Source organism: Lissotriton helveticus, chromosome 2_1 (genome assembly GCF_964261635.1).
Source record: "Lissotriton helveticus chromosome 2_1, aLisHel1.1, whole genome shotgun sequence".
Classification (NCBI taxonomy): Eukaryota; Metazoa; Chordata; class Amphibia; order Caudata; family Salamandridae; genus Lissotriton; species Lissotriton helveticus.
The window spans coordinates 694,886,516-694,911,834 of record NC_136059.1 but is presented as its reverse complement, the minus strand read 5'-3'; the positions used below and the strand labels follow the sequence as shown (position 1 = coordinate 694,911,834).

General features: G+C 45.4%; 1 protein-coding gene across 1 annotated transcript in view; it reads left to right on the top strand.

The window, feature by feature from the left end:
• The window catches only part of SKIC3 (SKI3 subunit of superkiller complex), a 1,397,627-nt gene that overhangs the window by 46,980 nt on the left and 1,325,328 nt on the right, over positions 1-25,319 (top strand). The window contains exon 2 of the mRNA XM_078675399.1: positions 13,307-13,401. Coding sequence (XP_078531525.1) covers positions 13,307-13,401 — 95 coding nt within the window. The remainder of the gene's footprint in view (positions 1-13,306; positions 13,402-25,319) is intronic.

Sequence of the window (25,319 nt, the reverse complement as noted above, 5' to 3'; positions counted from 1 at the left end):
GGACAACAATGGGCAATCATCCGGACCCAACACTAGGCGGCGATCTATGCACAGATATGAATATCAGCAGCCCTACATGCCAAGAACAGATGCATACTGGTAAGTAGCATATTCCTTATTCATTTTGGCAACACGGCAGGGATCGCCCTCAGAGATGCTGATCACAAAATGGCTGCCGTGTTCGAACCCAAATATGCAATGTCGCATTAAGAGGCACACAGTAGATCTCAAGAAAGTCCACGTGCGAATGCCTACAAGGTGCGGTGTGTATCCCACACGTACAGCTACGCTGATGTTTATTTGTGCTATCTTTGGGATCACCTCCTGACCTATTTTCGAAAAGCTATGTCCCCCACACAATGCTTGACCTCAAGATGGCGGCCCCCCACGAGACTCTCGGTTTATAATTAAAATCTCCCATATCTGAACGGCTCAGATGCTTTAAAATCACCCAGAGACAGTCATAACTGCTTTTTCATAACTTTGTTTGCCCACCAAAGCTGCATTTGAGTATCTCCAGCGCGCTCTCACCCATGGCAATATCCACTCCCTGAGCAGATTTATAGCATATCAATATATCATGCTGTAATTGGAAAAAGTCCATTATGATATCATTGCTCAAGGTCACAAGCGTTTTTCACCAGAGTGCACTGGAGACAAGGGTTCAAGTCACTAAACCACCCTGATCTCTCCATCCTTTCCATAAAAATACCAGAGGAGCTTCAGTTGAAAATTCACCATCTTGTCTGCGCAGAGACCTCTATCCTCCGGATACGACACACGTCCTTAACATAAACTGGTACAGCACACCTCTGGTGCTATGTGTACCTGAACACAAACAACACATTATTAATGAGGCTCTGGTGTGAATCCGTGTAAGTCATACTGCACTTTACAAGGTACATAGGTAGCAAGGTGATTTTCACATGCAGTACCTATAAAGTACTTATAAAGCTTCTGCTTGAGACTCAAACCTTTTTCTCTCTAACCCTTAATACAATATATTCAACCTGGTTTATTCCTCGAAACAACTACATAACATGAAAATTATGGCTGAGAAGAAAATAAAACAGAGCCACAAACACTCCAAAGCGAATTCGCCGATCCCAGATTAGCCCGATAAAGAGAAAATTAATATATCCAGCACAATGTACATCATTTTAAACAAGCTGGCTGAAAGTGCACGACCTCGCTAAATCCATCGAAACAAATACAGATCTGACGCAGCAGGAACTCTGCGCAGTTAGGGCTGACATTAGTACCCTTAACTCCAAAGTTTCGGAGGCAGAATCACACATCAGCACACTAGAAGATGCAACAGAGGCTTCAAGTAAAGTGATTCAGAAAATACAATGCTTTACAAAGTGCTTACAAAAGGACATGTCAGAACTTGAAGATCGAAACAGCAGGGGAAACCTAAAATCTTTTGGTATTCCGGAAGGTTCAGAGGATTCATCGAGCGGCTTGCACATTGAAGGAAGTACCCGATTAGGGCCATCCAGGTAACTCGCGACCACCCCTCAGCCTTTCATACGAATGAAGAGTCGGTCAGATAGTAGAGAATACAAACCAAGTATATTTAATCAGGTACACTCAAGCGGAGTCCAGTCTGACCAGCCTCCTAGGATTGCTGCAGAGGGACTGACTTCATCAAACATAGAGATACATTTTGTACTTTTCTGAACCAAGAATGTCCCGCCCATAATGGAAATATACAAGCAGGTGGCGCTAAAACAGAGAAGCACAGTAAGACGAGTCTCAACTCTGGGACCGGGCACACATTATCCTTATGCCAAGGTCGTTCTGTTTGTGTCGATTGCTAGGCTAGTGGGAGAAAGCCTCTCTTTATGGTAAAGGATTGTGTTAAAAAGAACAGTGTATTCATTAGCAGAGCAAGGCCTAACCTTGGCGAAATGAAAATTTCCACAGCCTGCTTCTTGAGTCAGGGAATACGAAGCAGAAGACATGATTCAAAATGGCGGCTGAACATAAAATGGTGCTGCGAATGCTAACTTAACACGAGAACAACCACAAATGAAACAGCGTAAACACTTTCATTTCAGCAACATCGTGTCCCATCCTTCAAACTGACCAATAAGAAGAACATTACGTGCCAGATTGTCTGCTGTCCTCTAAGATACCAACACACTGAACTAATACTAAACTACATGCTCAAGAACAACCATATACCATGGAATGTCCCAAAAAATCTTCATTTCTCAGGACCACTCCAAACTTACAGTAGAGACTAGTAAAGGTTTTCCTGCATTCAGACCCAGACTGCAAAAAGCAAACATCCAATTCTCTTTTGCTGGGCCTGTGAAATTCAAAATCTGTGCTGATGGAAAATACCACATCTTTGCTGACCACAAAGACTTACAATTTTCCCTTGATCACAGAGAGGGTACTTTGATAGACAATCAACAACCAGCCTCTAGGTAACATGCTCTTACCACTCGTCTTGCAAGCACCTGTACCTCCTCTTCAGAGGGCAATACTACTTTATTCTACTCGGCGACAACATGGATCGCTTTATGTGATCCTTGCAAATAAGACCATTGGTATTTTGGGCCAATATGTGCTTGCTATAGATAACCAGTATGTGCTTACGTGTGCCAACCCGTGCTCATTTTAGATGCTGTCACACTTCTGTATACTCCTGTTATCAGGAATTCTACAGTTTAGCTTATGTTGTTTTTTAACATTGCAACCTCTGGTTTGCTACATGCTTGTCCATTTACATCTACAAGTTGGGTACACACGAGTATGGCCTAATGCCTCCGCAGTGGGTTTCTGTATGGGCCCTAACTCCTGTGTCACCCTCTTGGTGCTATGATCACTGCCTTTGAACCGTCTCAAGGGTCTTGTCACTTTAGAGGGTCTCTCAGTTTCATTCAGGTAAATACATATGGTTCTTCTCCCTTCCTAAGAGGTCTGCCCACCTCTTCTAGCCCAAGACCTCATTATTTCTGCTATGTTAGCTCCTAGAGGGCTAATTTTGTGTTCCATTACACAGGGGCAGGTTCCCACACGTCCTACTGTTACCAGTGGCTACTAACCTGAATTTTACTGTTTAATCCACTATATCTGCATTTGCCTTGGTTTGTTATTCGACTGGAACTACAGAAATCTAGTTTCCTCGACCAATTCTCCTGCGATGGCTGGGGTGCCACACCGCGGTCTCCTCCCTCATATTCAATGTTAAAGTTGGGTTGGGTGGGTAGGTTTTTCTGGGGTTGGCAAGGTTGGCCTCGGGTTGGGTTTATTAATTTGCATATTTGTTTTGTGATGCTGCATTATATTTACTCTCCCTTTCATACTGTGTACTTCCTATGGCACAACATATCTGTCATTCTCATTTTTAATAACCATTGGCTGTCGACATCCAACAAGCTCCCAGCGCATCCCAAAGCAACAGGGTTTGCTAAATATTTGGGTAGACCTCCCCAAGAGATAGTCCTTCTATATGCCACCTATTTTAAGCTTGATTTATTGTAAACTTAAAAACCAGGTCTTCAAAGCAAGGTCTTTTTCCTTTCCAGAACTTTACCTCACACTAATTAGAACCATCCTTCAACAACTTCAACTAAAAGATGACTAATATTCCTCTTAATGAAAACCTCAAATTGGTTTAATTAAATGTCAAAGGCCTTAATCACCCGTTCAAGTGCAAAAAAATCGAAAAAAAGCTGTACAATCTCAAAGCCGACGTTATTCTCCTACAAGAGACAAAAATTGCTCTTAAGGAGCGGACATCCCTAAGTCATAGGTGGATTAGTGAACTTTTTTGTTCACCCGCGATTAACAAAAAAAGAGGTGTAATCTTAATATCCCAAAAATCGGACAAATTAGACACTGATGGTAGATGGATAGTGATTAAACTCTCCAAAACTACATGCTCTCTTCATGTCTTTACCGTATACAGACCCAATACAAATGAGCAAGAATTATGGGACTCTCTCATCTACCCTTAACCAAATCCACACAAATAGTTTACTCATTATGGGAGGGGACTTTAACCTACCCCTGGTTGCCACTATTGCCAGACAGCCGAAATCCCACAATTCCCTTCGGAATCTCTGCTCAAGATTCAACATGCAAGACACCTGGAGACTGCAACACCCAGACACTAGGGACTACATTTCCCACCCATCTTCCCCCCGCCCCATAACTCATACTCCAGAATTGATTACCTCTGTTTTAATTAATGCAACAGCCCAACTAAAGTTCAGACACAACTCTAATCTCAGTACCTCCATGTGCTTTCTCTGTTTCTTCAGCGCTATCCAAATTGGGCCATACAAGGTATCTCTAGGTTTCTTAAAAATAAAATTGATTAGGGAATTGTGCAACTGACTTCATATATCATAATCAACGGCTGAAAGGAATACCCTCCAAACAAATGGTTTAAGCATAGAACATTTGACATTATAGTGATAGAATAATTATTAGTCTCTAAAAATAACTCGGATTTCAAGTTAGTGAAAAACATATTTCATAGATATTTATCGGATTTCAAATTTGTAAGACGGATTCTGCTGACAAACCAAAAACACTTGAAGCTATGTTTACCAAATGTAATGTTGGTGTTACTATTACCCAAACGCTGTTTGGCACTTTCCTGGTTCAAAGGACCTTTACTGATAGCAAAGCGGTGGTTTCAAGATGTGACATGGTGCAATCTGAATATTGAGACCACATCGCAGACGGAGCAGGATTGGTCATAGGATATATGGGGTGCATTTCATACTTGACCTTCAAAGCAGGGAGGATCGACTATCATGATGAAAAGCAGTTTGGATGAAAAGCAGTTTGGAATGTTGGATACATACTATATAGATAAAAGATATTATATGCAGTTACTATCTAGCCTACTCTTTCAATATTGTTTGTGCGAGTTGGTTAACTATTAAGAAACACATGTACCGTGCTAATGTGTGTGTATGTGTATATGTTACACAGTAGCAGTCACCACTGTGTAGTTATAGTTAGGTCAGAATTTCCGTAGGAAACAGTTTTTTGTTTTGCTAATAACTTTGGTGCCATTTGGCAAATTTTTACAGCACTTTCCCCAAAAATTCCTCCACCTCAGCTCCGTCCTGTGAAGTTTCATGGTGAATGTCAAGCAGTGACCGATTAAAAAGGGTAGACCCCAAAACGTCCCCAAACATCAGTTTCCCAAGTTAATGTCCGTAGGATATTTTGGGAAGCGATACAGAAAACAACCCAGTTGAACATAATTACACTAAATTTGGCAGAAAGTTGGAACTTTACTCTGAAATCAGGCGTTCATGAAGGTTACAGTTATAGTGATATCTAGACAGTTGGCAAGAGTAACGCTATGGCCCTCGTACTCTGTGAGGCGCTTGGCACACACTGTGTTGTATTAATGTAGGCAGGGCCATTTAAATCAAAGCGGTAGAGTAGACGACTAGTGGCAATCTCTAATAGGGTTCTGCACTGTGCATATCATCTTCTGGCTTTACTCTACGATAACCACTTCTAAATTTACTGATATACGGCGATTCACAACTCGTCTTGAATGTCTTTTCTGCTCCAGTCATCCAATGCCTCAAACACTGCCTTGTCATCCGCAAGATCTAGATAGTCAACACCTGCCTAAAGGTCAACCCCGCCAAGACAGAATTTCTGTGATTTCCAGGACAACAATCCAAAAATAGCACAGAGTTGGATAAATGATACTGACCCAGGTGGCTTTAAACCTCAAATTTCACACTATGCCAAGTCACTTGAATTCAACCCAGCACCGCCCCCCCCTCCTCCTATCATCAAGGAATGAATACTTTGCTAAGAAAACAGAGATAACTGGGCGCCAGCTCTTAGTACTGACGAAAGTGAAACTGTTTTTCCCAGAAAGCAACTTCAGAACTACTGTTAAACCCTTTACACTTTTGCACCTGGGTGGTAGAAATCCCCCACTCCATGCTTTCCCAGACTCCATAGTGACATTCTGCATGCCACCACATGTTTCGTCAAGGGCCTGTGAAATATGATCACATTACTCTCATCTAATGAAACTCCACTGGCTCCTTTTGGCAACTTGTACCATATTCAAAGCCAGCATCATCCTTCACAAAGCGATCATGACCTGTACCTCTGCCCATCTGACTAACCAGCTCACCATCTCTGGTGGCTCTTGGCACACCAGCAGCAGAGACACATTCAGACTGGAGACAAAGAAGTGTAAAAAAAGAAATGACAAGCCAACAGCCATTTTACATTTATATCAGGATCTGGAACAGTATCACTATATCACACGAGGACTGCCTCAACCATGCTTTAATTCAGACAAGCATTGAAAACACTGTTAACCCTACATAATGCAGTAACAATCCAAAAACTTGAAGATTGTTTCCTTGCCTTTGATCCCGTTCAGCACTCTGTTGCCTTTGGCTAGGTTCATGCTATACAAATATACATACACACAAACATACATCTAATACACAACGGTGAAGCCTCTAAACTCAAATCCTGGCCTCAGCAATGAGGCTGAGATCAGGTAGCGCAGCACTGCATCTGCTTTGTAGCGTTAACATAGGCTGGGTTGTGGAAACCAAAAGGTCTACTGGTGTGCAAGTGTCTAATGAGCTTTCTCACAGACTTAGAGATTTGCTTTCTTATGCAGGCCTCTATACCAGGATTCTCAAGGACTCGCAATAAAGTTTCCGTCTTGTTAATATAAAGAGGTAGTCCATTGTAAAGTTTTCATAAAACATCTTTTGTGATGCATGGGCTCTGAGCTTCTTTTGCATTACAAAAGGAGATGCTTGTTGTGACTCATTGCTAAAATTGTTCTGCGACCAGACCCTTTTGTGCATCTGGCCCCTAATCTCTGTGTGGGGTTTAAACTTCACATACACAACTCTGTTGCTTGTGGAGGGGAGTAGTATTGATAGTTTTTTTGTTGATTGGTGTTAAAAAATGACCCTCTCTAAAGGGTCACCCCCATACTTGTTGCCCTTCTCCTCTTAAGTTTTGTTGACTTTGTTTTTGCTGACCATAGAGCTCTGAGCACTTTACCACAGCCAACCTGTGCTAAAGTGAGTGCATGTGTGCTCTCCTCTAAATATGGTAACATTGGTTTATTCCCAATTGGCATATTTCATTTTCTTTGAGTCCTTCTTGAACTGCCTTACATGTGCCCAGGGCCTGTAAATTAAATGCTACTAGTGGGCCTGCACCACTGATTGTGCAACACACTTAAGTAGCTCCCTTAACCATGTCTCAGGCCTGCCCCTGCAGAGCCTGTGTGCTGTTGTAAACTGCCATGTCGACGTGGCAAGTTAACCTCTTTCTAGGCCTAAACCTTCCATTTTAATACACATAAGACACCGCTAATGTTGGCTCTGGACGGCCTGAGGGCAGGGTGCAGTGCCTTTAAAAAGTAGGACATACATTTAAGCTTTACATGTCCTGGTAGTGAAGAAACTCTTACGTTTGTTTTCACTACTGCAAGGGCTGCCTCTCCCTTAGGATAACATTGGGATTACCTTATTACATCTTTTAAGTGTAATTCACGATTATGATGAGATAGACTTTTCAAGTTTGGTGTCACTGGACTCAATTTGAAATCACAACTTATAGTGAAGTTGTATTTTAAGTTACAGTTTAGCAAGTCGCACATTTAGAAAGTTGGCATTTACTTACTTTAGCCATTTGGTCCCCGCCTCTGTTCACTCTGGACTGGGTGACCTCTGGGCTTTGTCTATTCCCTCTAGACAGCTACACACGAAGGAAGCTTAGGTGTACCTTGATGGGAGAGAGGAGCGGAGGACAGCTTCACACTTACAACTCCGGTTCCAAGTCTCAGGGACATCCAAGACTTCGACTCATCCCGTTACAGCACTTTGACTTTGGTTCAAGATTTGCAGCAAGCAAATAGTGTCAACCCAGTCCTGCGCCCTTGGAAATGGATATAAAGTGCTGCTACTGCCAGAACCCTCACATCCTCATTGGAACTGGCGCATATGCTCCTTTGTGTGAGTCGGAACCAGCTCATCCTCGTCGTTGGGAGGAGCTGACCTGGCTCATCGCCTTCGGAACCAGTGCATCGCCTTTAGAATTGAAGCATCGCTGGCTGCAGTAGCCATCCGGAACCAGCGCCTTGCACTGTGAACCTATACATTGCAGCAGTTGAGTGGAGGAAATGACGCATATCGTCCACTGCTTGGCTCGACTCAGACACATCGCCTCTGCTGCACCTCTTGTCCTGGTCAACGATGATGCATCCCAGATCAAGGTAATTTGATTCAGTGTAAGCAAATGGCTCCCTGTATCTGGCCCGCACTTCATCGCATTTGACCCGAACTTTTGAAAAATCATATCTCAACGTCTACTTATTGGATTCTTGTTGTTTCAGTCTTGTTTTATTTATTAAATTAAGCTCTATTTTCCTAACCTGGTGTGGTGTATTTTTGTAGTGTACAGGGTGCCAACCAGAAACCCAATTTCTAACAATTGTTAAGGCCTCTTTGAATAAGATTGTCTTCAGTGATTTCTTAAAAACTGGCAAGTTTAACAGATTCCTCCAATGTGGATGCAAAATGTTCCATTTCTCTGAAACCAGATAGACCCTCCTCCCTATGTCTTGTGTGTGAACCTGGCTTGTGTTTGTAAGTTTACTTTGCTGGACCAAGAAGACTGTACGTACTTTAAAGATTAAGAAACATCATTGTGCATGTATACGGGATTGCTCTTGGCCCTCATACACCTACAATCATCAAGCGTAAGGTCTCACACATGCACCTCTATTTATGAGCACAGAGTGAGGGAGGGGATCATCCTCCCAGAGTCTCAAGCAGGTATCCAGGCATGAATAGGTAAACACCGGTGCGAGCCGGTCTGGTTCTCAAATGCTGGCTGCGCTGTCCCACTAAGCTGACAGCGCTCTTGAAGGTGTGGGTTTGGGTTGGGGCCTCACTTGGTGAGAGAGGAATCCAGGGGGCCAAGGCGGTGGAGCAAGGTGAGTGGGACAGTGGTCCTTGCACTTATATCCCCACTAGGAGTCAGGCAGAGCCAACCGTGGGCAAGGGGGAGAACAAAAAAAGGGTGCCCAGACACCCTCATGCTCTCCTATTGATATGTGATGATTTCATTAGATACAAGCAGTATGGCTGCTTGGTTCCGTAGACTCTGTAGTCTTTATTTTGGGTCCAGCATAGACAATATTACAGTAATCCAGTTAATACAACAACAAGGAGCTGGCCACTTTGATGTGGTAAGAAACATGGGCCTAAATCTGCTCCTCCAGCCTCTCCTGGCGCCTTCTCAGTGGCCTGTCACATTCCTCTGGAGTATCCAGTGGCCCATGTCTTCTCCATGATGCAACTAAATTGTTAGAAAATATATTATTGTGTTCTACAGTTTGTTGAGGATAATATAATGATGGGCCGTTTTCAAGCCAACTTCAAGACTGCAAGTAGTGCAGACGAGAGGGGTCGATGCCCGGGCTTCTAATTCTCCTTTTTAGGTCGAGCCTAGCAGCGCACATGCACTGCTCTGCGAAGCTTCTTGTGTCTACTCCCTGTGGGTCTGACTCCTCCCACACATTGGATTGGCTGTTGCGTGTGTCTTTCAATAATGAAAGCATGCAAATGGCTAAAGACAGGTGCATGTCCCACCTCTTTTGTAATGTTCACTCCCACTGCTTTTTACATGCGGGAGCAAGCAGCGGCGAGCAGGGTGGCAGCTGCATTCCTTGTGGATCAGGTTACTATCTGTAATGTTCACTCCCACGGCGTTTTGCCTGCGGAAGCCACCATGAACTCATTGTCACAGCCCTAACCGGCCTCCAAGGCGCCCCTTCGTAGTATATATTAAACGTTAATCTTTGTGATTTATAATATTATCCCAATTGGTTCCGTTGTGGAGACCAAGCTACACCTCCCAGGATCCGTTGTTTAAAAAAAAAAAAAAAATAGGATGAGAATCTGGTATCCATGACGACACTGAATTATGTGCTTACGTTAATTTGGGAAGAGTAGGGGTTTAAATCAAATCTTTTTGTATACTAGAGCTAACATAAAAAAGGGTAACAAAAGCAAACTCAGGATGCAACTGCTCAAATTCCTGAACCTATTTCAGCGACCCGATCGTTTGACACTTCCCTAAAGTACTCTTATAAATCAGGCATGCTAAGCTGGAAACAGACTGCACGGCTGACTTTGCTTCAGTTAGAAAGCCTCCGAGAAGGCAATAAAAATCTCAGTAAGAAAGCGTTTCTTTGAGCAGATGCGGGGAATAATGTGTCTGGCTTCACGCACTCTTTCCCTGCGACTAAAGACTATCGGGCCCTGTGCACGGGGCACACAATAGGCTGACAAATGAGACGATTCATCCATTCATGGTGTATTATGTTGTGCAGTTTGGGGTCTTGTTTAAGGCCCTGGACGCAAGCCAGGCAACAATAACAGAGCTGCACAAACTCTGGATGTGAAGGAAACGGATGATAAATGGCTTCGCCTGGGAGGGGGAGGGCGGGTGGAATATATGCTTGCTGATTGCACGCTTCCGTCTCATGACAAGTGGAAAGAAAACAATGCCCGATATGTATGCACACCCATGCCTGGCAAGAAATCGTGAAAAAAGTTTTGACTGGCAGAGAATGTAGGATACAACCGGCCCCAGACCCAGTATTTCACAGTTTTAAATCCAAAGTGTCACAGCTGTAAATGTCTGTGTAAAGGGTTTGTGCTACCCATACAACAAGTATTGGCATTGCCAATAGGTCTCGCTTTTGGGACCTTATAAGTATTTAGTTAAGCAGCACAATATCCTTGGTTCAACAACATCAATTGTTGCTTGGCTAAACGCTTATAAGGTACAAGGTTTAGCCATGCAACAACTGATGTTGTTGCACCAAGGATATTGTGCTGCAAAACTAAATACTTTATAAGGTCCCAAAAGCGAGACCTATTGGCTATGCCATGGCTTTTTCTTACATGCCAGTAGGCTGGTTTGCTTCTGGCGATGCAAGTGTAGGTGGGGACAGTCTCTGTGAGAAGCACCAACATAAGGCCAAAAAAATCCCAAAACAAGACCCATCCTCTCAGAGGTGTGTGGTGTGTTAGAGTTCATGTTTTATAATGTTATACACCCACGCACACATCTAACACGTCTACATAAACCCAAGCACATTACCCATCATATCTATTTTTTTGGACCCACGCTGTTTCTGAAGTGAAACTACACTGACTTAATTTCCTCATGACTTACTTTGGTAACTGGTAATAAATGAAAATGACAATAAAATAAGGCCACTGTTCCAATTAGCACATCACCAATATGTCTCTAATCAAATGTTATAAAACACAAAAAGCAGCTCTGCTTAGGGCTCTGCAACAGAATTCTTTGGGAGTCTCATGGCTAATATCTGCAGTGAGGGCAGTAGGAAGGATGCAGTGCTAACGCCATGCGTCTCCCCCCAGATTAGGGCCAATGAGGAGGTATGGGGGGGGGACCTTAAATTCTTAGTGAAGAGCATCGGGCGGGGATGCTAGTCTTGGTTAGAACACAATACAATATGTCGCAGCACCTCAAACGCTGGACAAATTGTTCTGTACAAAAAAGACGTAAAGATGGTGTTTGCACCCTTACATTCTCAAATTATGGGGCTCAGAACACTGCTATTGTCAAGGAGAAACAAGCAAAAGACTTCATGTAGTGTCATATAGAGACAAGTTCATGTATTAAAACTACACTTGTGCCAGGGCTTAGGCCTGGACGAAATTTGTTACATCAGCGCAATTCTCGAAATTATGGCAATACTCCACATGGTGCTACCAGGCCAAATTTAAGCGTGGGAGCATAGGAACAATGCGAACAACCAGAAAGCAAGCGTCTGCTATTAGCAACACGTGCTTTTACACAATTCTTTTAAGGGCAAAAAGCTTCTTCAAGTCTGAAATGGTCGCAAGGACACGTTTCTTCCTAAAATATAGCCGTAATGCTGGTTTCACATTTCATTCAATTTTTGAAAAACTTTGGGTAGTTACACAATCAAATTACTAAAATTTTGCACATTAATAACTCAAGGCGGTTGCATGTCAGTGTGGATCATGACTCTCTTGCCTTGCAGAAGCTCTTACCAAAGCGAAGGGTAGGCTTTTAATCTGACCAGCTTGGTAGCACCCACGAGCCAGAGCTTGAATTAAGGAGTGGAAGGGTGAAAAGCGACCTAAAAAGACGGCAAAAGTAAAAAAGTAAAAGCAGGGGTGCGCGCGCGCGCGGTTTAAAAAAAGTGAAAGACGGCAAAAGTGAAAGCAGGGGTGCGTGCACCGGCAAACACTTGAGTAAAGCACGCACAGTAGCGCCAAAAGTGATGCGCGGGCAGCAGTGATCGCTCTGGATGGGAGGCAGATGGCGACTGCGCGTGTGCACGCTCGCGTGAACGCAAGCGCTTGAAAACCCGTATACTAAATGTCTCTCCGTGCAACACATGCGCTGGCTCAGGCGAGACCTAAAAAAGAATTTTATTTTAGTTGATTTTATATAGCGTTTTGTACCACCAGCAAGGCGCTGAAGCACTTTGTGGACGCACAGCAATCTACCATGGTAGGTGGTATAATTAAACAAGCATTGGCAAAGCTAATAGGTCTTGCCTATGCGAGATTTATTGATTTTGCTAATGTTTTTTTAGCTGTTTTGCAAATGGCTGAAAGTAATGTAAAAAAAAATATGACACAGTCAGAGTTATTCACATTATAGCGCTTTTTTATTTTCAGTTATGCTGCACTGAAGCTAGTTCTGCTGTATACTATGGCTAAAAGACATTGACTAAGCCATTAGATCTCGCATCAGCGAGACCTATTGGCTTTCCCGATGCTTGTTATATGTTTGGACTAGGCTGAGTGTATGGGAACCATCAACGATAGTGAGATTCCGCTCATATTCCCAAACACGATAGATTAGAATACTAGAGGGCTGTGTAAACCCAGAAGGCCAGTGTTCCTTTTCAATCCCATTCTGCCGTCCCTTAAATCTTGAATTTCAGGGTAGAGCTCTATTTTCAATGTGTTTACTGTGGTGTATAGAATATGTATGCATTGATACAAAAACGTGGCAACTGGTCAGGCCCAGATCCCACACAGAACAATAATAATTAATTTGTCAACGTATATAGTAGACATTTGTAGAATATGTGTTGATGCTTAACATTTTTTATGAAAATGTTAGCAGCATTTACGTATTTTATTAACATTGAATGTTGACTGTATGTTTGTATTCTTGTTTGGTTCTTGCGCTTGGGAAGTAGCGTAACGCAATATATGTATATGTTTTATTTTAGTAACAATGTCAACTAAAGAAGTGAAAGCTGCTTTGAAAAGTGCCAGAGACGCGATTAGAAATAAAGAATACAAAGATGCCTTGAAACATTGCAAGGTAGGATTAATATATTGTATTTAGAATGCTGTTTGATGGATGAATCAGGTTGACTATTACAACGCATTTTTTTTTACTTGTGAAGCTACCTCCCTTTCATTTCATGTTATTTAATTTAATCCTGGTTTACCTTGCACGTTTGAAGTGCCCTATGTCTCTGCTGTAAGCTCAGAGGAAATGGTAGGACATGCATGTGCTTAATTTGTATTTGTGTATTCCGGTTACCCGCACTCATGTTTGGGAACCAGAAATTATTTTTCATCATCAGTCTCGGAAGTGGGAGAGAAAGGCAGAAAAGATAGAGAAGAAAAGAGATCTGAAGTCGAATCCATACTAAGCAGCATTTGCCTTTAGCAACTCTGACGGTCATGGGCTCTGTCGGCAGGCTCCCGAGATCAACTATGGGGCCCTGTACTTATCAATGAATGAATTAATTAATTAATTAATTTCACAAGCTAAGCAAGTGTTGACAGTGGTGATGTTTTCATTAAGGCTAATGTCTTCTATTTTTACAGGAGTTCCTTTAAAGTTGTTTCAGATTTTTTATAGTGGAGATTCGATATCAAGTGACTCTTAAAAGAAAGATGTTTGTTAGAACCGGCTATTTCTGGTAGGCTAAGGCTGATGCCAAAGCCAGGCAGAAACCACCATTCTAGTCAGGGCAAGGAAGTCACACGCCAAGATAACCCCTGCTCACCCTCTAGGTAGCTTGGCACGAGCAGTCTAGGCTAAACTCGGAGGCGATGTGTAAAGCATTTGCGTCAGCGCACAACAGCAACAACATACTAGGCACACCACAAAAGAGACTCCACACAAGGTTATATTAAAATAACTTTTGTATTGTCAAAACATAGCAGATAGAAATCACACATGTACATTGTGCCAACTGGCACGGCAATATTCACAAGGGATTATTTACACAGGACAGGGCCACATGGGCCACTGTCATAATCAGCACTTTTAGAAATAGTACTTATAGAACTTAGAATAAAAGTGTATAAAATCACTGTACCACAAAGTAACAGTTATAGATCACATCCAGTAACTACTGGGAACAGGTAAGTATCACCTACGCAACCCTAAACCCTTAGGAGACTGTCACACAGGGGACCAGGACCTCACTAGGACCACCTGTACTAAAAAGAACAACCACCTAAGTATCACTCAGCATTTAGGGGTCTAAGCAAGAACACATTACCCATGATGTATGAAACACATTCAGAGGAGTAGTAAAGAAAAACACATAATGCATAAACCTACACATTCAGCGGTGTTAAGAATAAAGCACATGATGCAATACAAATACATTCAGAGGTACCAGAATACTACAGTAGCGCAAAAGTCACATGATGTCTAAAACATTCAGAGGTGCAGGAATAACACATGATGCAAGAGAATACATTCAGAGGTGCAATAACCATACAATTGCGCAAAAACTCACATAAGACACCACCCGTGGCAGTCCCTAGGCCAACTGGCCTTGTTGGGGCTAGAACGCTCTGAGTCTCAATGTCAGGGGCCTAAACGATGCAGGAGCCCACTACTTGCTGGGCACCTGGGAACACTCACAAAGGCCTAAACGCTGCAGCTGGCACGAAGTGCTGCGCAGCTGTGACTGGCCGGGCACCTCTGTGCCATCTCCATCCCTCTCAGGGACCCACTCTCCATCTTGCGCCTAAACGGTGCAGCTGCCCACTAATTGCTGGGCAGCTGGAGAAAAACTGCGCCGGGGCCCTCACTGGCCCTAGAACAACACTGCGCAAAAGGTTGGAGCCACACAGGCTCTGAACCAGCTGTGGGGCGTTGGAGCCATCTGGCTCTAGAAATACACATGCCCCCAAGTCCTCCGTGGAACTTTCAAACAACTGGCCAAAGCAGAGCCACACAGGCTCCGAACAAATATGCCCCCTGAGCCTAGCAGGCTCTTAGAACAACTGTGGGGTCGTTGGAGCCACACAGGCTCTGGCATAACACATGCCCCAGTCATTGGAGCCTCGCTGGGCTCTTAATCACAACTGCGGGCGGGGAGCCTCTCTGGAGCCAAACAGGCTCTTAAACAAAATATGGCCCCTCTGAGCTTCTCTGGGCTCACACCCGTTGGGGCGACCCACTGCCCACTGGGGCCGCCCTTGAAGCCCTCGTGGCTTTGCACTGGCAACAGGCGCGCGCTCGCGCCACTGGGGGGGGGGGCGGACACCGACAACGTGTCCCGGCGCCCCTCCTCTCTTCTGCCCCACTCTGCCCAGACTCACCGGCAGCCCATCGCGGGCGGGGCGACGGCAGGTCTCTGCTCACTCGAGGCTCTCCCTCCATGCGGGGAGCCTCGCGCCGACCTTCTCTCGCGGGCGGGGCGACGGCAGGTCTCTGCTCACTCGAGGCTCTCCCTCCATGCGGGGAGCCTCGCGCCGGCCTTCTCTCTCCCACGCCGGGGCTCCCTCCGCACACGGGAGCCCCCAGCAGCAGGCCACGCGTCTTCTCCTCTCTGCAGGGCTCCCTCGGCACACGGGAGCCCCGCCAACCGGCCGCCTTGTCTCCTTGGGGCTCCCTCAGCCGAGAGGAGCCCCGCAAAACGGCCGCCATCTCCCGCGCCTTCCTTTCCTCCTCCCCCGGACTGCGGGGGCGGGACTTCCGGCCGGCCGCGCTGGGATTGGCGGCCGGCCGACCACTTCCGGGTCGCTGCGGGCAGCGCAGCGGCCCTCCTCCTTAGGCAGGCAGGCGGGGGCTGATGTCTTTTAAAGTCAACAAATAAACAGCGCTCTCAAGCGCTGGGGGGAACAAAGCGCTCCAAAGCGCTTAGAACACCGCTAGAGCGCTCCCAGGCGCCAAGGGAGATTTAAAGCGCTCCATGCGCTAAAAATAGCAAGTCAAGCACCTCCAGCGCTAGAACCAGAATAAAGCGCTCTTTAGCGCTAGAGCACAATCCACAGCGCTCCTAGCGCTAGAACAGCAGGCAGAGCGCTCCCAGGCGCTCTGGGGGAAGCACAGCGCCTCCAGGCGCTAGAAATACCACTCCAGCGCTCTTCCCAGGAAAATGCAGCTTCTCCATGCTGCAACGGTCCAAGAGCTTCCCAGGGGGCAAGGCCAAGTCCCCCCATCAGCCCAGGCAGGGCAGAGGGGTCCCCCAGGAGTCAAGGAATCCAGGCATCCAGGGGCTGGGCAACGCCCACCCCTGGTAGATTCAAGTCAGCCTCAAGAGCAAGAACAAGAACCTTTTGGAAGGGGACACAGCCCCTTCTTATACACAGAAAAGGCTTTGAAGTCTTTTGAAGTCTTTGTGTAAGCGAGCCCTAAGCCCTGGGTGTATCTGGTTTCCCTCTCCTGTCAGCCTCAGGTCAGAGGTGACAGTGGGCCATCAGGAGGGAGAGCCAGCATGGTGGGCCGACAGGCACAGCCTGGCACCACCAGCCGCTCTTTCCTCCCATCCCAGACAGCAGATGGGGGCCTTTCATCTACGGCTGACTCAGACCCCCCTCCTCCGGGGCCCTGCAGACCCCGTCCTACTCAAAACAGACAGTCCATCCACCAGCAGGCCCAGGCACTCCTGGGCCAGGCTCATCAGCCAATCACGTGCCAGCAGACTCACTGCACAATTATGCCAACTTCTAAAAGTGGCGCTTCTAGACTAGACACAGCCATGCCGCATATACCATTCTGCAGCATTCATTCTCATGAGTTCACACATATCAAACTCGACCCTGCACTCCCCACGCATCAGGAATCTACCATGGGCATACATATTCCCCAATCATTCCTATGGGAGGGCAGGTCACTCACCACACATACACAGAGAGCACACGCACTTTACACTGTACCACAGTGAAAAAGTGCGCAGAGGCCTAAAATCACCAACCCAGGTTCCAAAAACAGGCTAGGAAAAAGTAAAAAGTCACGGGGTGAACCTGCCCAAAGGACCGGGTCCAACACAGTTTATATAATGTTTTTTTTTTTTGTTGGGGGTATTTTCAAACTGTATTACATACACTGTTCTAGAACGACCTAAACATGTTGCACTCGGACAGCATATCTGATTGCACTTATCCGTGTCTTATTTTGTCAACTGTGCTGTTAAGCAAGGAGTTTGCTCATATTTAGCTGTCTGGAACTTAATAGTGGGCATTGGAAGACAGAGCAGTTAGTCCTGGAGATTGCTACAAGAGACAAAGTTCTATTGTTACTGTACTAAATCAACTTGAAGACTAAAGTCCTCGCACTAAAACAATGAATTGGGGTAGAACTCTTAAGGCTCAGTGCACTTCCCTCTGGAAAGTTACTCCTTCTTACCATGAAGCGGATTGGAAGAATTTCATGAAAGTTAATTAACCTCTAGGGCACTATGGATGGCACCTCTAAACCAGGCGCTATGGATGTGGGGGTCACGTCAAAGTGCAAAAGGCAGGGAATACATCTGGTGCTGGCAGCAGAGGGATTCCCTTCTTAGATCTCGCCTGAGAAAGCGCAGGCGCTGTCGCATGCAAGTCGATTGTTAACCAAAATAAAGAGCTTAAAGCCTGCCCATAACTTACCATTGGTTGGCTTCTCTCCACTCTCATTTCCTTGCTTATCATTGGTAGGCATGAGGCAGGTTTCACTTTCTCTTCTGTGTTTTGCTCTTCGGTGGAGAATGGGAAGCATCTTGGAGGTGACCAGGTTCCTAGGTTCTTTTTAGTTCTAGTACACTTCTAGCACTGCATAAGAGTGCATCTGTTTCCATGCTGTCTTACTTCTTCCCCCGACCGGTGTAATTGCTCGCACAAATGAAATGAAATGAAATGATTACGCACTTGTATAGCACACGACTACCCGTAGGCATCTCGGCGCTTGTACGAATACCGCCGAGGAACCCTTCCTGGCCTTTTCCCTGTGAGGAGCCCACTCCTGGGCACCCCCAAGGGGAAGTCAGGCATCCTCAGCGTTGTTGGGGCCGTTGTAGAGATTAAGCAAGCTATTGCCCAGAGGTGCAGAGTGGGACTCATGATTAGAATAGGCACCGAGGCGAGAATTATCAGGTCCGAGGAAATTGAGCCCGAGACCCACCGAGGCGGGAATTGAACCCTGGTCCCGGCCAGACTACTGCATCAGGGTCTGCCGCTCTAACCATTGAGCCACACTTCTCTACAGCCACACTTCTCTACCGGCCGGGACATGTTCCCTTTCTGTACTGTGCACACAGGCCAGGTGTACTGCTGCTGCAGTTCAATTGACAACCCACAGCTACACCGCTTTTGGCTCCCACAGACGGCTGTCCATTGTTGCCCTCTGCTGACATACCTGCTATCTCGGCCCTGACTGTGGACTCTAGGTAGCTGCTGGTCTACGATTGCATCAGCAATTCTACCATTCGCTTCTCCCTGTAAGGAACGCTGATCCTCTTCACTTATTTCTGATTCAGAAACAGAATTGGGAACTATGCCCAGAAACTTATTTCACCCAGGGATGTTTAATCTATTGCTTACTACATGCTCCGTAGTTGGCTCCTTTATTTAACTATACATCTTTGGCATACATGTATGTGCCCACTCTACATACTGTTCATGCACCTCTCCTAAATAAATGTATGGGTAACTACATAAAAGGCATGATCTAGTAAATGACTACTTAACGTGACTATAATTTCACTTTCCAACCATAAGCAGCGTTTGAAGACAAGAGCATCAAGCCTGCGCATGTGATCCGCTACGTTTACCTCCTGGCTCCAAAACAAAGCATGTCTTCAGCATCTGTGTTTTTATTAGCTAAATACCTGAAAGTCTCAACCTAAACTTCTTACTTATGTACCCACCAAAGAAGCTCAATCCACAAGGTTGGTAGACACTTTAGAGATGCACATTTGCAATGAGAGAAGAGGATGCAGCTGCTCATCATGCACAAAAAGAAATTAGTTCCCACACGATCACATTTTTAACTTTACATGCTTAAGCACATTCTCCTCTGCTACACATTCAAGCGTAGGGCCACACGAGCACTACTCTGGCCATTGCGTAAAATACGTAAACACTTTCCATATCAGCCTTGCTGGATACTCGTACCTTGCTAACAAAGTACACAAAGGTTTGTCCAAGCTATTTACTGCCTCATAAGAAGTACGAAACACTAAGTAGAGGCACCTAAATCCATCAATACTGGAACGGGCCACATCTTAGCAGCCGTGCTGGAGGCTTTTTCAATATCCACCACCAAATTTAGTTGCTTTGTGTGCAACAGGCAAAGCCATAATTCTCCAACGAATAGCTGCAGAGCTACTGGTGGCTCTCTAGCTACCTGGAAGTAGCTGTCCTGTATGGAGTACAGCCTATTAAATTAGAAGCTTTTGTTCGGTTGAAGTATTATATGTAGTTTAAAATTGAAAAAAGTGTGTTCGAGATGTAAATGTGTGTGTAGTTTCAAAAAACAAACTGATGTTTTGAAAAAAATTGATTTCCAAAATACATTTATAGCTGATATTTGAGTGCTAAATCCTGCAATATTATTGATGTTGTTACCTTGGAATTTGGGGCATTGCAGCTACGGATGCCATGTATTACCACATAGAGGTATTCCAAATCGAAAAAGTATTTTTACATTACTGCTGGCAGTCTTGCCTAATGCACTGAGGTGATCGCTGTAAGAAGCGGGCTCTTTATATGATATACCAAATTGAGGTATATTGTGCAAAGAGTCTGGTCTTCCTGTGTGAGTAGACCGGGGCTTGCTCTAGCAATCCCAATGTGCATTTTCTAGGGGGTAGCGTAGTCCAGCAGCTTTAGACTTATCAGAGAATAGTGTTAGACATCTAACAATGCACACAATAGTCAATAAATGATGCACACAACTCAATAAGGAGATCCACACAAATGTAGAAAAATACTTCTGTTTATATATGTTTTGGCACCAGAACCAATACTATCAGGTAAGTATGTTTTTCAAGAGAAATACATCAGCGTTTAAATAGTCAACACTTAGTACATTTTTCAGAAGCTGCAGTTGTTATCCTATGGGAGTGAAAACAAGTACAGCATTCAGGTACAGCACAGTGACTTACGAGACCAGTCTCCATGGACTTGACGTGAGTACAGGGCACGGTCCAAACCAGCACCAGCATGTCATCTCCAGCGGCACTAGGGAGGCCTCTTGAAGTGGTGCAATACAGCGTCAGGTTCCCAATGTTAGTCTATTGGGATCGATTTTCATAAAAAGAATAGAAATTTGCATGTTTGGATTGGGAGGTCATTCGGTTTGAACCGACAGAAAAGTTCAAGTCTTGCAATGCTAGGGGACATGGGGACACCGGTGGTCCTCTTCTCCTCGGGCCTGGCGCAGAGGGGCTTTGAGGTGTAAGGTTTCTTCGTTTGAGAGCCCTCATGAGCGAGGAGGCCTGCAAACAGAGGCTGCAGGTGACGTCGTAAAGTTCACGAGGGGTGAACCTAAAGTTAACTCTGTCTCTTGAGGGCTTGGGGACCACGCTGACTCAGTTGGCCCATTGCTACATGGTCCCCGGGGGCTCTGGTGCAGTGGTGTTTGGCAGTGTCAGGTTTTGGTGATTTTGGAGTCCTCACAGTTCTTCTGGAGGTGCCTGCTGCATGCAGGGGAGCAGTTCTGCTGCTCCATGGAGTTCTTGAGTTTTATTGAAGGCAGTCCGTCCTCCCAGGCTTTGGAGGCACGACAGCTTCAGGATGACTCGTCTTTGGTGTTTCATGGTGAACAACAGACAGGACAGCAGGGCTGGTGCCAAGTCAGTTGCTTTTCTTTAGTCTTCTGGTTTTGCGTCTCTTTAATGTCCTTCTTCGTAGGTCATCAGGATCTGATTTCCTGGTGTCATTGGCTACTCTAGATACTGAATTATGGGGTGTTAGGGATGTGTAGGATAGTAGCCAATGGGTCACCTACCCATGTGGTCACTATGCCCGAAATATGACCTCTTACTGGAGGGGAGGCTGGGGGGTTGGGGTGTAACCCTGTCCCACAGTTCTTAAATTTGCCATTACCAAAGTGTCTAATTCTGAAAAGAAAGTCTCCTCCACTTCAGGTAGCCTCCCTTAGGGGTGGTACTGGCCTGGGTTGGACACGCCTATCTTACTAGCTAATTTTCCCGCTTGTCCAAGTGCCAAAGGGCTCTGGGCAAAAGGGGTCTGCTTTCTCTCTTGTGAGAGAAGACAGATTTGCATACCAAAGGCGGTCGGCTCTTTGAAGCTCCTCTGCCTTGGAATGCTAATCTGCAGGTCATCTTGTGGGTGGGGGTGAAAGTACCCTCTGCCCAAGCCGGGCAGAGGGTACCTGGCCTCCTGAGAACAAAGGCCCTAACCTTTTTGGGGAGGAGGGCTCAGACACTTGTCTCTGGTGGCAGGCTGGCGAAAACCAGTCAGTCAGTACAACGGTAGTTGGATTTCAGGGGACACGTCTAAGGTGCCCTCAATTAATCAATCAAGGTTTGTAAAGTGTGGATACTCACCCTGTGAGGGTCTGAAGGTGCTGGTGGGTAGGGGGTGGGCTGCTGGATGGTCTGAGCCCTGGGGTTCCGTCGACGAGCCAGGTCTTGAAATCCTTCCTGTTTTGAGATTCTTCCTTCTGGGTGCATGTATGAATTACTCCAATACAGGCATCAGTGTGGATGTATTCATATGAGATGTTTGGTATGAAACATATGCATTCAAAATGGCTTCCCTGTACACTTGTACTAGCAGTAATTGAACTGGCCAGCACAGGGCATATCTGCTTATGCAGATATGTCCAGACATTTAATAGAATGCACCCTGCCTTAGGGGTGGAAGGCCTGCTGTAGGGGTGACTTGCAAACATTACATGCAGTGTTAGGGGACATTGCACACGTGTGACTTGAGTTTTCACTTCTAAGAGCACCTTGTCAGGCAGCCGGCAGTGTCAGTCTGTAGGAGTTGGGTGCTGGGTCCCTTTGAGTGGCAGAAAATATGCTGCAGCTCTTAGGGACCTGCTTTAGTATCTATGCTCTAAGAGGTACCACTTACTAGAGACTTACAGAGGTGCTAAAGGCCTGGTCACTTGAGGATCAAGTGACCAGTTGTCTTGTTTTGGGCAAGGAGCCCTTGCACTGGGAACCTGGTTAGCTGACACCCAGTGCATTTCAGTCAAATTTGCATCTAATGCGAGGCAAAAAGTGGGGGGGAGGACTACTGCAACAAAACCTCAGATCTGCCTCCAGTGGGGTAATAAGCCAAATATATTCCAGGTAAAAATAGGCCCAAAAAAGTGGTGGGAGCGACTCGCTTTGACATTGCACCATGCCCCCTCCCCAAATAGTGCATAAGTCTTTCTGCCCCCCCTTGGGTATGGATTAGTGTTGTTTGCCCAAAAACAGCTGCTAGACATCCGGGGAAAAAAGGTCCAGAAAAAGGGCTGGGCCGGTTATCCAGACATTGCGCCTTACCTCAGAGTACGGCTAACAGTCTTTCTAGCCCCTTCAGATGGATTGTGGGTACTTACCCAAAATCTATTCCCTGGGGGGCAGAAAGCTCACTACACAACAAAGTAAAATAGACCCCAGAGGCAAATAAAAGGGGGGGGGGGAAGGCTCACCCCGTTCACTGCTCTGTGCCACCACCCCAGAATAGGCGCAACATTCTTTCTACCCTCACCCATTCTGTCCCTGTAGAGACAGAAAGCCCACTAGACACCAGGAAAAAATAGGCCCCCCAAAAAAGGGGAGAGGCGGGAGCATCTGACCAAGGTATCTCGCCATGCCCCCGCACAAGAACAGTTGGATGAGTGTTTCTGCCCCAAAATCGGCCCCAAGCAGCAGAAAGGCCATTAATGGACACCAGGAAAAATATTGGTTCACAAAAAAGAATAGGGGTGCCTCTCTCAGGCATCGGGCGGAGCCCCCTCCGAGAAAGGCCAAAACAGTATTTCTGCCACCCCAGGGACCAGTTTGGATGACTTACGCCCAATCTACCCCCAGAAGGCAGAAAGCTCACTAGAGACCACGGGGGAAAAAAGGCCCGAAAAGAAGGGGTTGGACACAACTGACAACTTAAGATGGTGGATTTTGGAGAAAATTACACGCAACCCAAGAGGTGGCGATATTGAAGAAAAACTGAACACTAGAGAGTGTAGGTGGATACATATCTTGGACTCAGTGGCAGGAGGATTGAATGAATTGGAGGAAATCAACAGACAGGGTTGTTACCCTACACCTTACAGTACCTCTCAGACATCTCTGCCTGGTTCATGTATACATGCATCTAGGAGTGCACTCTATCAGTAGCACGAACGCCCCTGGGTGATGGGCTCACTGTTTCATCCGCTGATCACTCCCAGTTGTATGTCTACACACGTATACTGCAGTGTTCATAAGACATGATTTTACATCGGTAATTTAATTATGCATCTAGAACTGTACTTTCCTTCTCACACAACCTTGTGAATGATGGGATGTCTTCACGTTCGTTTTAATGATGCTTCACTAACCACAGTTTTCTTTTTTCTACAAACCTGTGTTGTAATTTAGGTAATTGTATGAGAAACATCTGTTGTTTTTTTCGTAATTGTATGAGAAACCTCTATTGTGGTCTGACATGCTTTACATTGTTTCATACACGTGATTGGAGCCACAAGCTTCTCCTCCGCTTTGCTCCAGTTTAAGGGACGCTGCTTCACCCCGTTGTCATGTAGATTAATCATGCTTGACGAATCATAGTTTACATTTAACTAAAAACCTACCTTGTAATGTGCACAACTGTATATAGCTAAATTTACTGTGTTTAAATATGCAAAGTGTTTTTAGCCACGAGATTCTCATTTCGGCCCCCTATTCCCTGAGACGATTGGGTTTCACTCGTAATCCATTATATTTCTTGCCGAGGGATGATGCTTCACTCTGTTGCCATGGAGAACTCAAACACTTGCTCCATTTCCCCACCCTTCCGTTTACACAGGGTCTGACGTGATATGTAGGTTCCTTGCCCGCCTGGATATGTCCGCATACGTCACATTTGTATGCGTAAAACTCCTCCACTAGTGTCACTCGGCTGAGAAGACAGCGGGAGAAAGCTCCGTTGTAGGCCGCAATTGGAACACACGGGTGAGTTTTCCTCAACCACTGTGCTTATCGGGACAATCTCCTGCCCCGATTCGCTACTCCCCTCTCGCATCAGCTATATCCACCTTACATAGGAAGGTTTACAAAATGCTGTAATCCAGGAAAAATACAACCAGACCTGATCGGAATTAAGATCAGTCTCTGTATTCCTTTCCCCGCAAAGTGGGTAAGTGAAGCTCAGACGCTCTTTATATTTACAGCGTTCCCCTTGAATAACAAGCTCCTGATGCAGACTTTGATCCATTAGGAAGAGAGGCCACACGTCTTTTACACTTGGAAAGGAACATTCCTTTCACGGTCATTTTCATTCTTGATGGTGAGTTTACTCTCACGCCACCCTCAAAGGAATGCTCACATTCCTCCTCTTTTAGTAAGGCAATCTCCTTCTTTATAGATGTCTTGACAAGACGCCTCACTTTCACTCCATCTAGGATTGGAGGAGTTTGTTTCTACATGACTTGGTGAGTCTAGGCATGACTCTCCTACTTTTTATCATTTTTTTTTTATAAACACACACACCTAAACAAATCGTCCCCTTCTTTTTACTAGGCTGTCAAACCCCCTTCTTTTGTCCTGAAGAAGACCCACCGGGATGTCCTCATAAAACAGACATTTTGTGTCGAAACGTCAACGTGCCAATCTCTCATCTCCGATAACAGTGTGTCCATAAATAATTGAAGGCTCTGGTTACCACTGTATTTATTCACTTGGACCGAGATCTAAATTTGTGTTATGTATTTGTGTTTTCTTTTTGTGTTTCCAGTTTTTCACTTCATTCACCTCATGTCACAGCGGTCACCATTGAACCACGTTCTCTTTGTATTGTATGACAGCCCGCTCTTCATGAACAAGATTTGACATCTATCTAAAA